Below are 11,773 nucleotides of genomic sequence, written 5' to 3'. Positions count from 1 at the left end.
CATTAATCAATGGATGAAAACACCTAATTCTACCGCCGCCCTGCTTCCCTCTCTCTCTCTCTCTCTCTCTCTCTCTCTTTTCTTCTTCTCTTCTTTCTTTGTGCTTTCCGTGGATCCCCAGCGACGACACTGAAGGAGAATTGTAAATAAATATGATGATGACGAAGCAGAGAAATAACAGTTTGTGTACATTTAGAATAAAATAAAAAAGGAAGAAGCACACATTCTTCATTTCTACTCATTAAAAACACACAAACTATTTACTTTAGGAGCCGTTAAAGAAAACAATGAGCAGAAAAATCAGCTTGTATTTATTCCTCATTAAGACGTTATCATAACTCCTGGTGTAATTTGTGCACAAACACGTTTAAAGACGTTTGAAGAGACGACATAAAAGACTGATTCTCTCAGGATTATTTCACGCTTATACGCTGCATATGTACTTTATCACTACATGCTGCAGATACATGAAGAACAACCAGTAAAAATGTAAAATTACATTTGGTTTGTTGTTGTTTAAGATGTTTACGTTAAACTGCCGTCTAGAGAACACATTAAACATCTTATTTTTTATATATATAGTTGCAGCAGAGACAATAAATGAACACTTGCCTGAATATTCTGCAGAGAATTTAAACCGTAAAGAAATCCTGTGGGAACTGAAGCATTTATTTAACAAACTGATCCCAGTAAATCATACAAAGGGTTAGAAGAGGCCAGAGCAAATCAGTGCAGAAAATTAAAGAAATGCAAAAATCAAAAGACCTAAAAACAGTCCTCAGATTCGTGCCACGATGTTGAAAACATCATAAACACAACGATTAAAAGAAGAAACTTTATACTTTTGTTTTCAACGCTGCACGAATCATCAGTTTCCCCAACGATGACGTTTCAAAAACAAGAAAAAGTGACTAAATATTCTTTAGATGCAAAGATTTGTTGGCTTTTTTAATTTATTTGACTTAATAATTAATCAAACATAACAACTGTTACTCACAGCCCTCATTCAGATGAGTTGCAAGTCCAAAAATGTATTTTTACAGATGGTTCTTGCAGAAGTTTCCTTCAGAGACAAAAATATGAGCATGAGCAAGTTCAGGTTTGTTTTTTTGGAGTTAAAAGACAAAACATGTCTTTAAATCTGATGCCACAGATGTGAGAGTCACAGCTAATACCTCAGTACATGGAAATAAAGACGCATCAGTGGATTACGACGCCGTTCATCTTAGTTTAATGTCAAAAACTACTCGTTACGTTTAGTTTTTTCCCCCCAAAAAAATCCTCAAATCCTCCTTAAATCTAAGCTGCATGCAGGAGGGCCTGAGATGTGAACTACCAACCCTGCGCCTCGTCCAATCAGACGAGCCGGCTCTGCTGCTCCACATTCCTCCCGGCTGAAAAAGTCGCTCTAAGCCGACAAGAGTTCACTTTCAGACGCTCGTGTTTGTGTTTTTGTTCGTTATCAATCCACCAGAGGTCCCGAGGATGACAAATGGGTCCTGTCAGGGCGACGCCAGTCATAACAACACACACACATTTACGCTTTCAGGCATTTAGCTGGTGTTCTTATCCACGGCAGCAGCTCACAATGACTGATGCACACACACACATACACACACACACACACACACGTACTGTACGCTGCACAGGCCGCTGCAGCAGACGGGTGGGAAAGCTCGGGGGTTGTCGTGGATAACAAGTCAGACCCAAAACACAAAGAGGGTCGGCTGTAATCTGTCTTATCTACACACACACACGATACACACCGGACGAAAGTGGGAGAAGGCGAGGTGAGATGACGGGACGACCACCTACCAGACCAGAAATAATAAAAAGAATAATAATAATAATATATGACGTAACAATCAGATAAACAGGTTCAGGTTTAATCCAAGAAGAAAACTTTAAAACATCTTTCCTGAGAACTGACCTTTACGAGAGCGACACCGTCCAGGTTGTAGAATAAAACATCGTCTGCGTATAAAGTGATTTATCTGCTCGCTGTAGTGGAGAGTTGGTCTCTAGTGGACGGTCTGGGCTCTGGTTGTGTCTCTAACTGTCCAGTATGTTTGTCAAACAAGCAGAACATTAACATATTGTTAGTGTGTGGACAGAGCTGGATCATCATTGAGTCCTTCAGGTTAAACTTTTGAAGGAAACGCTGCATTTAAATCATTTGTCAATCAACTGGATCAATCGCTCTCACAAAGATTGAACATGACCAGAAGGAGATGCCAACAGGCGATAAAAGAACCACAGAGACACAACATCTCCTCAAAGAGACTCAAAACATCCACAAAGAGACGTGAACTACTTAAAAGAAATCAAAATAAACTCAAATAGATGCAAAATGAAAAGCAAGGAGACGCAAAATACCACAAAACGATCACTAAAAGAGTCGATGTGACCACAGAGAGACGTAAAAGTAAAACATCGATGTGTCTGATGTGGGTCATCATGTGATCTGGTTTGATTTGGTAGGAACCAAAGTGGTGGACAGGGTCAGAGTTGAGATTAGTCCAAGTTTGACCACTTCACGTCTCCAACGTTAGTTAGCTCCATCACTAGTTGGCCCAAGTCTCTCCAGGACGTCCTGTGATCGTATGTAATTTTAAGTCTGGGTTAGTTGAGACAGGTTTGAAGGACATGGCCCAAACATGGACACAGGATGAACGTTGAATTTTGTCGTCAGCTCAACTAATTCTGGGTATCTGTCTCTTGACACTGCTTTCAAATGTTCACCTCTAAGTAAAGCCTTGCATGTACCAATATTAAAATTAACTTTAGATGTCTGTGGTTTGTTTTGGGTCATTTTAGACCTTGATATTGAAGATACTGAGTCCTTACAGTAAAGAGTCACTTAAAAGGTTTTGCGCCCCCTTGAGAGATTTCTACATTTCTGCATAAAAATTATTCAAAACATCTGAAAGTGACAGAGAACCCAATCAAACACATGAAACAGAAATATTAGACTGAAATGAGCCAATATTACATATCAGAGAGGTGAACCTCTAGGATTAAATCAGAGTCCATGTGTTCAGAAGTGTCTCCATCAATGTAATGAGACTCAGGTGTGGTTCAGTTCCTGGTTTAGTTTCAATAAATCAGGGATTTGTCTCAGTCTGATCTTCACAACACATGTTTGTGGACAAAGGAGCTTTCTGAGGAGCTCAGAGAAAGAGTTGTTGTTGCTCATCAGGCTGGAAAAGGTTCCAGAACCATCTCTAAAGAGTTTGGAACCCACAAATAATCCACAGTCAGACAGATTGAAGACGACTGTTCCCCTCCACAGGAGTGGTCCACCAACAAAGATCACTCCATAATAGTCTGAGAGGTCCCAAAGGAACCCAGGGGAACTTCTAAGCAGCTAAAGGCCTCTCTCTCATTGGCTAATGTTAATGTTGATGAATCCACTGAACAACCATGGTGTGATGGACAAAGACACTGCTCTCCAAGAAGAACATTTCTAAACATCATGTGGACAAGACAGAAGACTATTGGGACAATGTTTAGTGGACAGATGAGACCAAAGTAGAATAGTTTGGTTTAAATGAGATGAAACAACACTGCATCATTCCAGCATCAGAACCTCATCCCTCCATCAAACATGGGGGTGCTAATGTCCTGGTTTGGGCCTGTTCTGCTGCATCTGGACCAGGACGGCTTGTCATCATTGATGGACCAATGAATTCTGAATTCTACCAGTGAACTCTAAAAGAAAACGTCAGGACATCTGTCCATGAGCTGAATGTGAAGAGAAACTGGGTCATGCAGCAAGACAACGAGAACCAAGAACACAAGTGGTTCTACAAGAGAACGGTTAAAGAAGAACAAGATGAATGTTTAGGAACAGCCAAGTCAAAGTCCTGACCTTAATCCAATAGAAATGTTGTGGAAGGACCTGAAGCAAGCAGTTGATGTGAGGAAACCCACCAACATCTCAGAACTGAAGTGGTTCTGTTCTGAGGAATGGGCTAAAATTCCTCCAAGCTGCTGTAGACCACTGATCAGCTGTTACCAGAAACATTTAGTGACAAGGAGGTCACAGCAGATACTGGAAACAAGGAGGAACTGACTTTTACAAATACACAAGTCTAATGTTTGTGTTTCATGTGTTTGTTTGGTTTCTCTTTGTCGACTTTCAGGACTTGTGTGAAGATCCGTTGATGTTTTGCGTCATTTTTTATGAAGAATTGTGAGTAAACAGGTTCTTAAGAAGTTCATTTCATTTCATTCAGGCCTCGTGTAGTTACTAGAAGTTGTTAGTGTCTGTGTGCAGGGATCAGGAGGAAAGATAAAGATTTGTTCAGCTCATTTAGTCCATTCAGCCTTTTCTGTTGTTCACATTAGTGTCAAGAAGAAGAGGAGGCTGAAGGAGAGAGGGATAAAACAGAAAGAGAGTCTGAAGAAGATGAGGATGAAGAAGAAAAAGAGGAGGAAGGAAAGTGTACGAGTGGAGAGGAGGAGAGAGAAATGATACGTGTGAATTAGAGAGAGAGAGAGACTATGGGAGATAAGGGGGAGAGAGAGGGGAGGGGAGGGGAGGAGGCGAGTGAATGGAAGAAGAGAGAGAGACTCTCGTTGCTCCGCTTCTGTAGTTTTGGCTCCGGAGACGCGGAGGACGCAGCGAACTGTCCCGGCTCCCCCTCGATGGTCCACCGCAGCCCGGAGGAGGGACAGACCTTCCACCGTACCCCGGAAACCAGCACCCAGGAGCCGCGCGCACTCTGACAGCTGTAAGCCTCGTCTGCGCTTCAACAACTTTCACATTTAAAAAGAAAAAAGAAAAAAGAGATAAAAAAGAAAAAGAAAAAGCGCATCCAGTTAAACTCCGGGAGGAATCTAGCGGAGCGTCCCCGCGCCTCTACCCGCCCTGCGCTGCCTCTGCTCCGGACACAGACCACCAACCGGACCGCGGATCTTTAAACACGCTTGGACTAATCCGGATTATTATTATTATTATTTATTCACATGAAACTTTTTCTGCTCCTCGTCTGGTTTACTGTCTAAACTAAACCAAAGAGCACATGTGAGTGAGTGCGCGCGGTTTTTGTTCTCTTTCTTTTTGCTTTTATTTGTTTTTTTTGAGGATTTGATGCGTAAAGTCCGCGTTAAAATAACCAACAGAGAGCGCAGCAGAGGAGGCTGGAGCTGGAGCTGGAGCTGGGGGTCAGACTGGCTGCAGTCCGTTTATACTCAGCGTTTTATTGGCCAAAGAGTTTACGTCTCATCCTTTAAACATTTCCTGTAAAGAAAAGATTCAGGAAAATACAAAATCATTTTCTAGTTAAAAGCAGAAAGTCTCCTCTTAATATTTTCTATTTTATTTGCTTCCTTATCAAATTAAAATTACAGGATGTGTGGTAGAAAAAATCTAGATGAGCAGATTGAATCTAAATAATTTTTCTCTTTTTAAAAACAAACTGACCATCATCACCTGAAATCACAGCGCTGCACTCTTATTTACAACTCATCCCACAACTGTAATAATCTGTTCTAAAGTCTCTGAGCTCCTGAAACCTGAAATATATATTTTAAAAACATAAAAAGGTCAAGTGGATTAACAGAAGAGCACCAGACTGAAGAAGAAGCGTGCAGCATGTGGTTCAGGATCAATCTGAGGTGAAGATAAAAACATTAGACGTGATTCATTTTATTTAAACTCAGCGTTAGGCCTAAAACTTTATGATCCATCAAATAACTAAAATAGATTAAATTAAATTCTCACGTCTCTTAAATTTAAACTAAACTCAGGATGAAGTGACTGAAACATTGAACCGTGTTTGAGTTTAAACGACACCGTGACAAACGTCCAACGTGTCGACATGAAGATCAGAAACTTCATCAGACTCTGATGACTGACACCTCTCTCTCTCTGTCTCTCTGTCCTCTGTCTCCTCCGTCCTCCAGCGTTGAGCGGGACAGCCATGCTGAAGCCGGGCGACCCGAGCGGCTCGGCCTTCCTGAAGGTGGACCCGTCCTACCTGCAGCACTGGCAGCAGCTCTTCCCTCAGGCTCAGCTCAAGGCTCCTCTGGCGCCTCCTCCCCCACCTGACCGCCTCTCCATCCCCATGGACACCCTGCGCCCCAGCCGCCTGCACGGCCACCTCCTGGCCTCCACACACTGCGCGTCTTCCTCTTCTTCTTCCTCCACGTCCTCCTCCTCGGTGGCCTCCTCTTCAGCAGCTGCAGCAGCGGCGGCGGCGGCGGTGGCAGCAGCTCTCACCCCGTCCTCCTCCATCTCCATCTCCACCTCTGCGGGGCTGTCCCAGCTGCCTGTGCCCCAGCAGATCGCTCTCTTTGGCCAGGCGTTGGCCCCGGTGTGCACCGGGCCTGCAGGAGGACCAGGAGGAGCAGGAGGAGGAGCAGGAGGAGATCTGGTTGTGGTGGTTCCTCCGGAGAACCAGCAGGGTCACAACCCAGCGGCGGGGCTTCTCCATCAGGGCAAAGAGCAGAGCTGTGGGGGGGTTGGGGTGGTGTCGTCCAGCGTGAAGAGCGGCGTCGGCAGCGTTGGAGCTGGAGGAGGATGCAGCAGCGAGGACGGAAGCAAAGGGTCGAGGTTCAAGTTGACGTCGGAGGAGCTGGACTACTACCTGTACGGACAGCAGAGGATGGAGATCATCCCGCTGAGCAACCACACGGGAGAGCTCAACAACCGTACGTACACACCAGCACACACCGACACACACCGACACACACCGACACACACACTGATCAGTTACACCCAGTCCTATCATCTCCTTATCAATGAGCCTCTCATGGTGACCTTTGACCTTCGTCTGTGTCGCACTTCTGCAGGGATTTAAATTAATTTATTTATCTGTGCAAAGAAATTCATGTAAATTAATTAATATTAATGTATTTATGTCCCTAATACAGCTCTAGGTTTATATTAAATCCTGTTAATATTCTCTAATATATAAGTTTCTTTACCTTCGATCACTTTTATTATTATTATTATTTATCCACTTTAATATATTTTTCTTTATGAAACAAGAAAATACAGAATCTGTTAAATAAATCAGCTCAGAAATAAAGTTCTTTATAATTTAAATTTAATTTTTGTGCGTAAAACTTTTTGCTTTCTGTCCGTCTCTAAATGATTAAACGCGTTCTACGTTTTCTGAAGCAGAGATTTAATCTGACAGACGACGTGATGAAGCTGATGTTACAGTTTGACAGCTGCTGTGTTGGACAGTAGGAGGAGGAGGAGGAGGAGGAGGAAGGTCAGGGGTCAGAGGTCAGACAGCAGCAGGCCTGCCGCTCACACTTAATATTAACCAGAGTCCATTCAGATTTTCTGTTAAAACAAGAACGGCCTCTCCTCTCTGCACCTGTTCCTCAGCAGCTTCAAGTTAAACATTTATTTGATTCAAAAGAAAAAAACAAAACGATTTTTAGATTTTTAATCAAATAATTCGAGTTTAATTTTAAGTTTAATAGGTTTAAAACATTTTTTATTTTCTAATAAAACTGTTAAAGTCTCCGTCAGACTCTGGTCTCTGCTGCGTGGACACATCGAGGAGCTCCGTCCTGCGTAAAAGACGCGCCGTTTAAAATCTCCTCAGTCCGAGTCAGAGGTGCGTTTCTTCAGAGCGGTCGGGGCGTCCCGGGTCGGGGCGTCCCGGGGCGTCGCGTCCCGGGGCGTCGCGTCCCGTCCCGTCGGACCGAGAGGGTGACAGCCTCCACACACCCGGTGGAAGAAGCTCAGCGGCCCGTTAATCCGGTAGAAACGGCACCAAAGCCCCAACGAGAGAGAACTATCTCAGCTGAACGCTTTCATTTCTGCTGCGCTTTAATAATAGACTCTGGTTTATTTGATCTTTATTATAAATAATTGTTTATCTAATATTTATTATTTCTTAATTTTTCTAAAACTTCTCAGACTTTAATATTTTTATTTATCTATTTTTTTCCTCCACGGCTCATGGAGCAGGTTAGACTTTACAATTAAAATATTTGTTTTTTTTTTGTGTCTATTTCAGGATTAAATCTCATCGTGTCTCTGCTGCTGTTAAATAATAATCCAGATACAGTGAGAAGAGTCGTAACTTGTTCAGGGTTCAGACGGCGATCCTTAACACACACTCCGTCTGAGGATGTGTGTGAGTGTGTGTGTGTGTGTGTGTGTATTCCGCGGTGATAAAACGGACCATCAGCAGTAATCTGAGTCGATGCGCGCCGGCAGGACCGATGAGGGATGGAGGGACAAGCAGGAATTAATTGCCGTATATAGTTTTGTGTTTGTGGAGGAGAGAGAGAGAGAGAGAGAGAGAGAGAGAAGGGGGAGAGGGAGGGGGAGGAGGGAGGGAGAGAGAGAGAGACAGGAGGAGGAGGGGGGGGATCGATCCACCGGCCTACCGGCCCGCTATTTATCATCCCAACACGGCCGTATTGAGGTCTCTGGGGTGGGTGTGTGTGGAGCAGAGTGGGGGTGTAGATAAAGCAGTCACACCATGACTCCCCCATGACTCACTGTCTGACCTCCCTTATTAATTACACCATTATTAGTAGTAGTATTATTAGCAGTATTAGTATTAGTATTAGTATTATTACTGTCGCATATATTTAATTTTAAATATCTGTAGTAATAAAAACTATTATATGTATTATATTTATAGCAGTTAATAGTTTAAATAATATACATTAAATACATTTCGAGGTTATTATTTTTTGTCATAATTGTTATCAGAATAAAATATGAATAAAATTATTTTATTTGTGACATAACCAAAAAAATTTTTTTTTTTAATTAAATTTCAATTAATATTGTATATTTTATATTTATATTGTATTGATATAGATTATTACTGTTATCAATTATTATAATTTAATAATAGTTTATAATATATTTATTTACCTATGTATATACAGTCAATCGTATTATTATTATTATTATTATTATTATTATAAAATGTGGGTCATATATTATATATGTTATTTGCAGACTGTGTTAATACATTTGTGAACATTTATAACATATATATGTAGTATTATAGTCATTATTACTTGAACTTTTATTATTATTATTAAAAACAAATTATATGCATTAAGCTTTTTATTGGCAAATAAATAAATAACACGTGTTTTAATGTGTTTAAATTAAATAATGTTTGATGAAAGTGTTTTAACAGCTGATCCAGACTGAAGCAGCGATCAGTACACAGATTAATAAATAATTAATATAACAATAATAATAAAATATAAAACCTTAACTCACACATGTGAGATTTTACTTTTCATAGATTTTATATATTGAGACTTTTTTTTATTAATTTAATAAATAAAATAAAATAAAAGCAGATCTTAATTCACATCTACAACATCGTCACAGAAGTATTCTGACTTTAAAGTTCCTAGTTTCAGAAAAACTCTTCAGAAAACACTGAGTCCTACATTTCCCAGAATGCAGCACTCATTTATTTAGTTTATTTAAACAGACTTGCTGATAAAATCATCCTCCAGACACTCAAACTGTTTTAGCAGAACACACGTCCACATGTTCTTTAAACATTCTGGTTGGTGGAGTTTGGAGATGTGATTAAAATAATCCAGATTAGTAACAGACATGATGAACAATCAAACCTCCATGAATCTATATGATGTTTATAACGATTAAACTGTCTTTAACCTGCAGACAGATTATCATCTAGTGGTTTTAAAAGCTGCAGAGGAGGAAATCGTTGAGTGTGTTTTTCAGATTTAAACGTTCTGTAGGTTTTCTGTGTTTGTTCCAGCTGTAAAACTTGTGACTGGAAGTGATCAGACAGACAGCCGGGTTTGTTCTCTGCTCTGATAAGAAACACAGATCAATTGTTAAGTTATGTTTGGAGTTAACGTCAGCTGACAGTTTTATTGTCATTTAATAAAGACACAGAGGGAGAGAGAGGCAGAGCAGTGAGCGCTGGCGTGTTGGTTTCTGTAGAGACTCACAAACAAACCCTCACGGATCTTTAACTCGTTCTTATTCAGCTTATCTGAGGCCGAGGTTGCAAGACGTGCGGTCATTTACCTCCTTCATGTGTTTATCTAACTGAAACCTGCAGTAAACCGTCCCGGTCTCATTAAAACTGGCATTTACAGACTATTAAATGGTGTTGTGAATGCACCACACGCCGACTGCTGCCTGGATTATCTCAAACGAGGAGTCTCGGAGGAGGAATCCGATTTTTGTTTAATGTTATAAGTTGACGAAGTAAAGAGGGCTGAAAGATCTTCACGTCTGACTCGAGCAAAAAATCAAATACAATAAAAGTTATTCCTCATAAAACTCTTGGTGCAGCTTTAGTTTATCAAATCTAAAAAAAAGATTTGCCAGATTTAAACATAACAAATCAAATCAAATAAAAATGATTGATTATTCTCCACCAGGATTACAAAGACGAGAACGTAAATGAATACATGAAATAACGTCAGGCAGAGTTACGACATGGTGACGTCTGATGGAGAATAATAAACAAGATTTATTGAATTTATGCCTGAAACTGTGAGACTTTCACGTGAAAGAAAAACTAATGGAAATGATTTAATTTAGCCGTTTAAAGCTGCACCTTTCAATTTATGACCACTAGGGGGCATAAAGAGAAACTCAACTATATATTCTCATTACGTTAATCGAAAAGAATAATTATACTTTATGCAGTCAAATCTTTACGACATCTAATGACTGAATTTGACCGTCTTAGGCAAAAAAACTAAATCACTTTCATCAATAAAAGTTGAAAAAGATATTTGTTCAAAAAATAAAATAAATAAATAAATAAACAATATTCAGGATTTTCAACCTGGACACAAACTGTCTTTTTAATGCGAAGAAGACACTGAAAATTGTTTTATTTTGGTTTGATGGGTTAAAGCTGCATCATGACATTTATGTCCACCAGGGGGCAGAAGAACAAACTGAAGAATATTTTCTCACTGTGTTGATGTAGAAAAGAAAAAAAACATTATATGTCTTTAATAAATAAGAAACCAAATAGTGAGAAATACAAACACCACTAGTAGATAAAGATCAAAATATGAAATCCTCAATTATAGTACACAGTCAGGATTTTAAAAAGAGGTTTAATGTTTAAACTATTGACAAGTATAAACTCTTTTAATCTAATTTAATTCCCCAAAGTGAACACTGGACGTACTGTCTTCTTAAACACGTATCTTTGCTTTTTATGTGAAGAATCTAAAGGAAAAGTATTTTATTCTGATTTGATAGATTAAAGCTGCACCACAAGTTTCATGACTACTAGGGGGCAGAAGAACAAACTATTGATAATTTTGATGCAACAAATCTTGATAAAACAAATATTACATTTCTTTGAAAAGAAAGCAAATATAAATATACACAAATATAAATAAGGAGCTCTTCCATCATTGTTCTATTTGATTTATATTTTATTAAATTCAGGATTTTACAAGAGGTTATATGTTTGGATATTACTGGTAACTTTAATATGTTCTTAAAAAATTTGAAAAAAGTTGCAGAAAATTATATTTGACATTATTATATTTTGGTTTGATAAATTAAAGCTGCACCAGTTGATTTATGGCCACTAGGAGGCAGAGGGACTAAAAGAAACAAATATAAATATTAGTTTTTACGTAACACGTTGGCTGATAGTTGTGTTTTTCCAAATCGAGCTGTAGACACAACGATCCTGTTGGATTAGTGTTTGTGTTTACCGCATGTTTACTGTCTGATAACTCTGCTTTGGTCTCCACCGCGCCCTCGGAAAGAGCTAACAAAGAAAACTAGAAGCTAAAATGTGAATTCATC

At 39.8% G+C, this 11,773-nt stretch overlaps 1 protein-coding gene across 1 annotated transcript in view; it reads left to right on the top strand.

Moving 5' to 3' along the window:
- Positions 1-5,927: 5,927 nt before the first annotated feature.
- The window catches only part of prdm6 (PR domain containing 6), a gene marked incomplete at its 5' end in the record, with an annotated part of 88,116 nt that continues 82,270 nt past the window's right edge, over positions 5,928-11,773 (top strand). Inside the window, one exon of the mRNA XM_084552297.1 lies at positions 5,928-6,657. Within this exon, the coding sequence (XP_084408423.1) occupies positions 5,928-6,657 (730 nt within the window). The remainder of the gene's footprint in view (positions 6,658-11,773) is intronic.

Source organism: Chelon labrosus (genome assembly GCF_963514085.1).
Source record: "Chelon labrosus genome assembly, chromosome: 9".
Classification (NCBI taxonomy): domain Eukaryota; kingdom Metazoa; phylum Chordata; class Actinopteri; order Mugiliformes; family Mugilidae; genus Chelon; species Chelon labrosus.
Note: the sequence above shows the minus strand (reverse complement) of the source record. Positions and strands in the feature narration are given on the sequence as shown.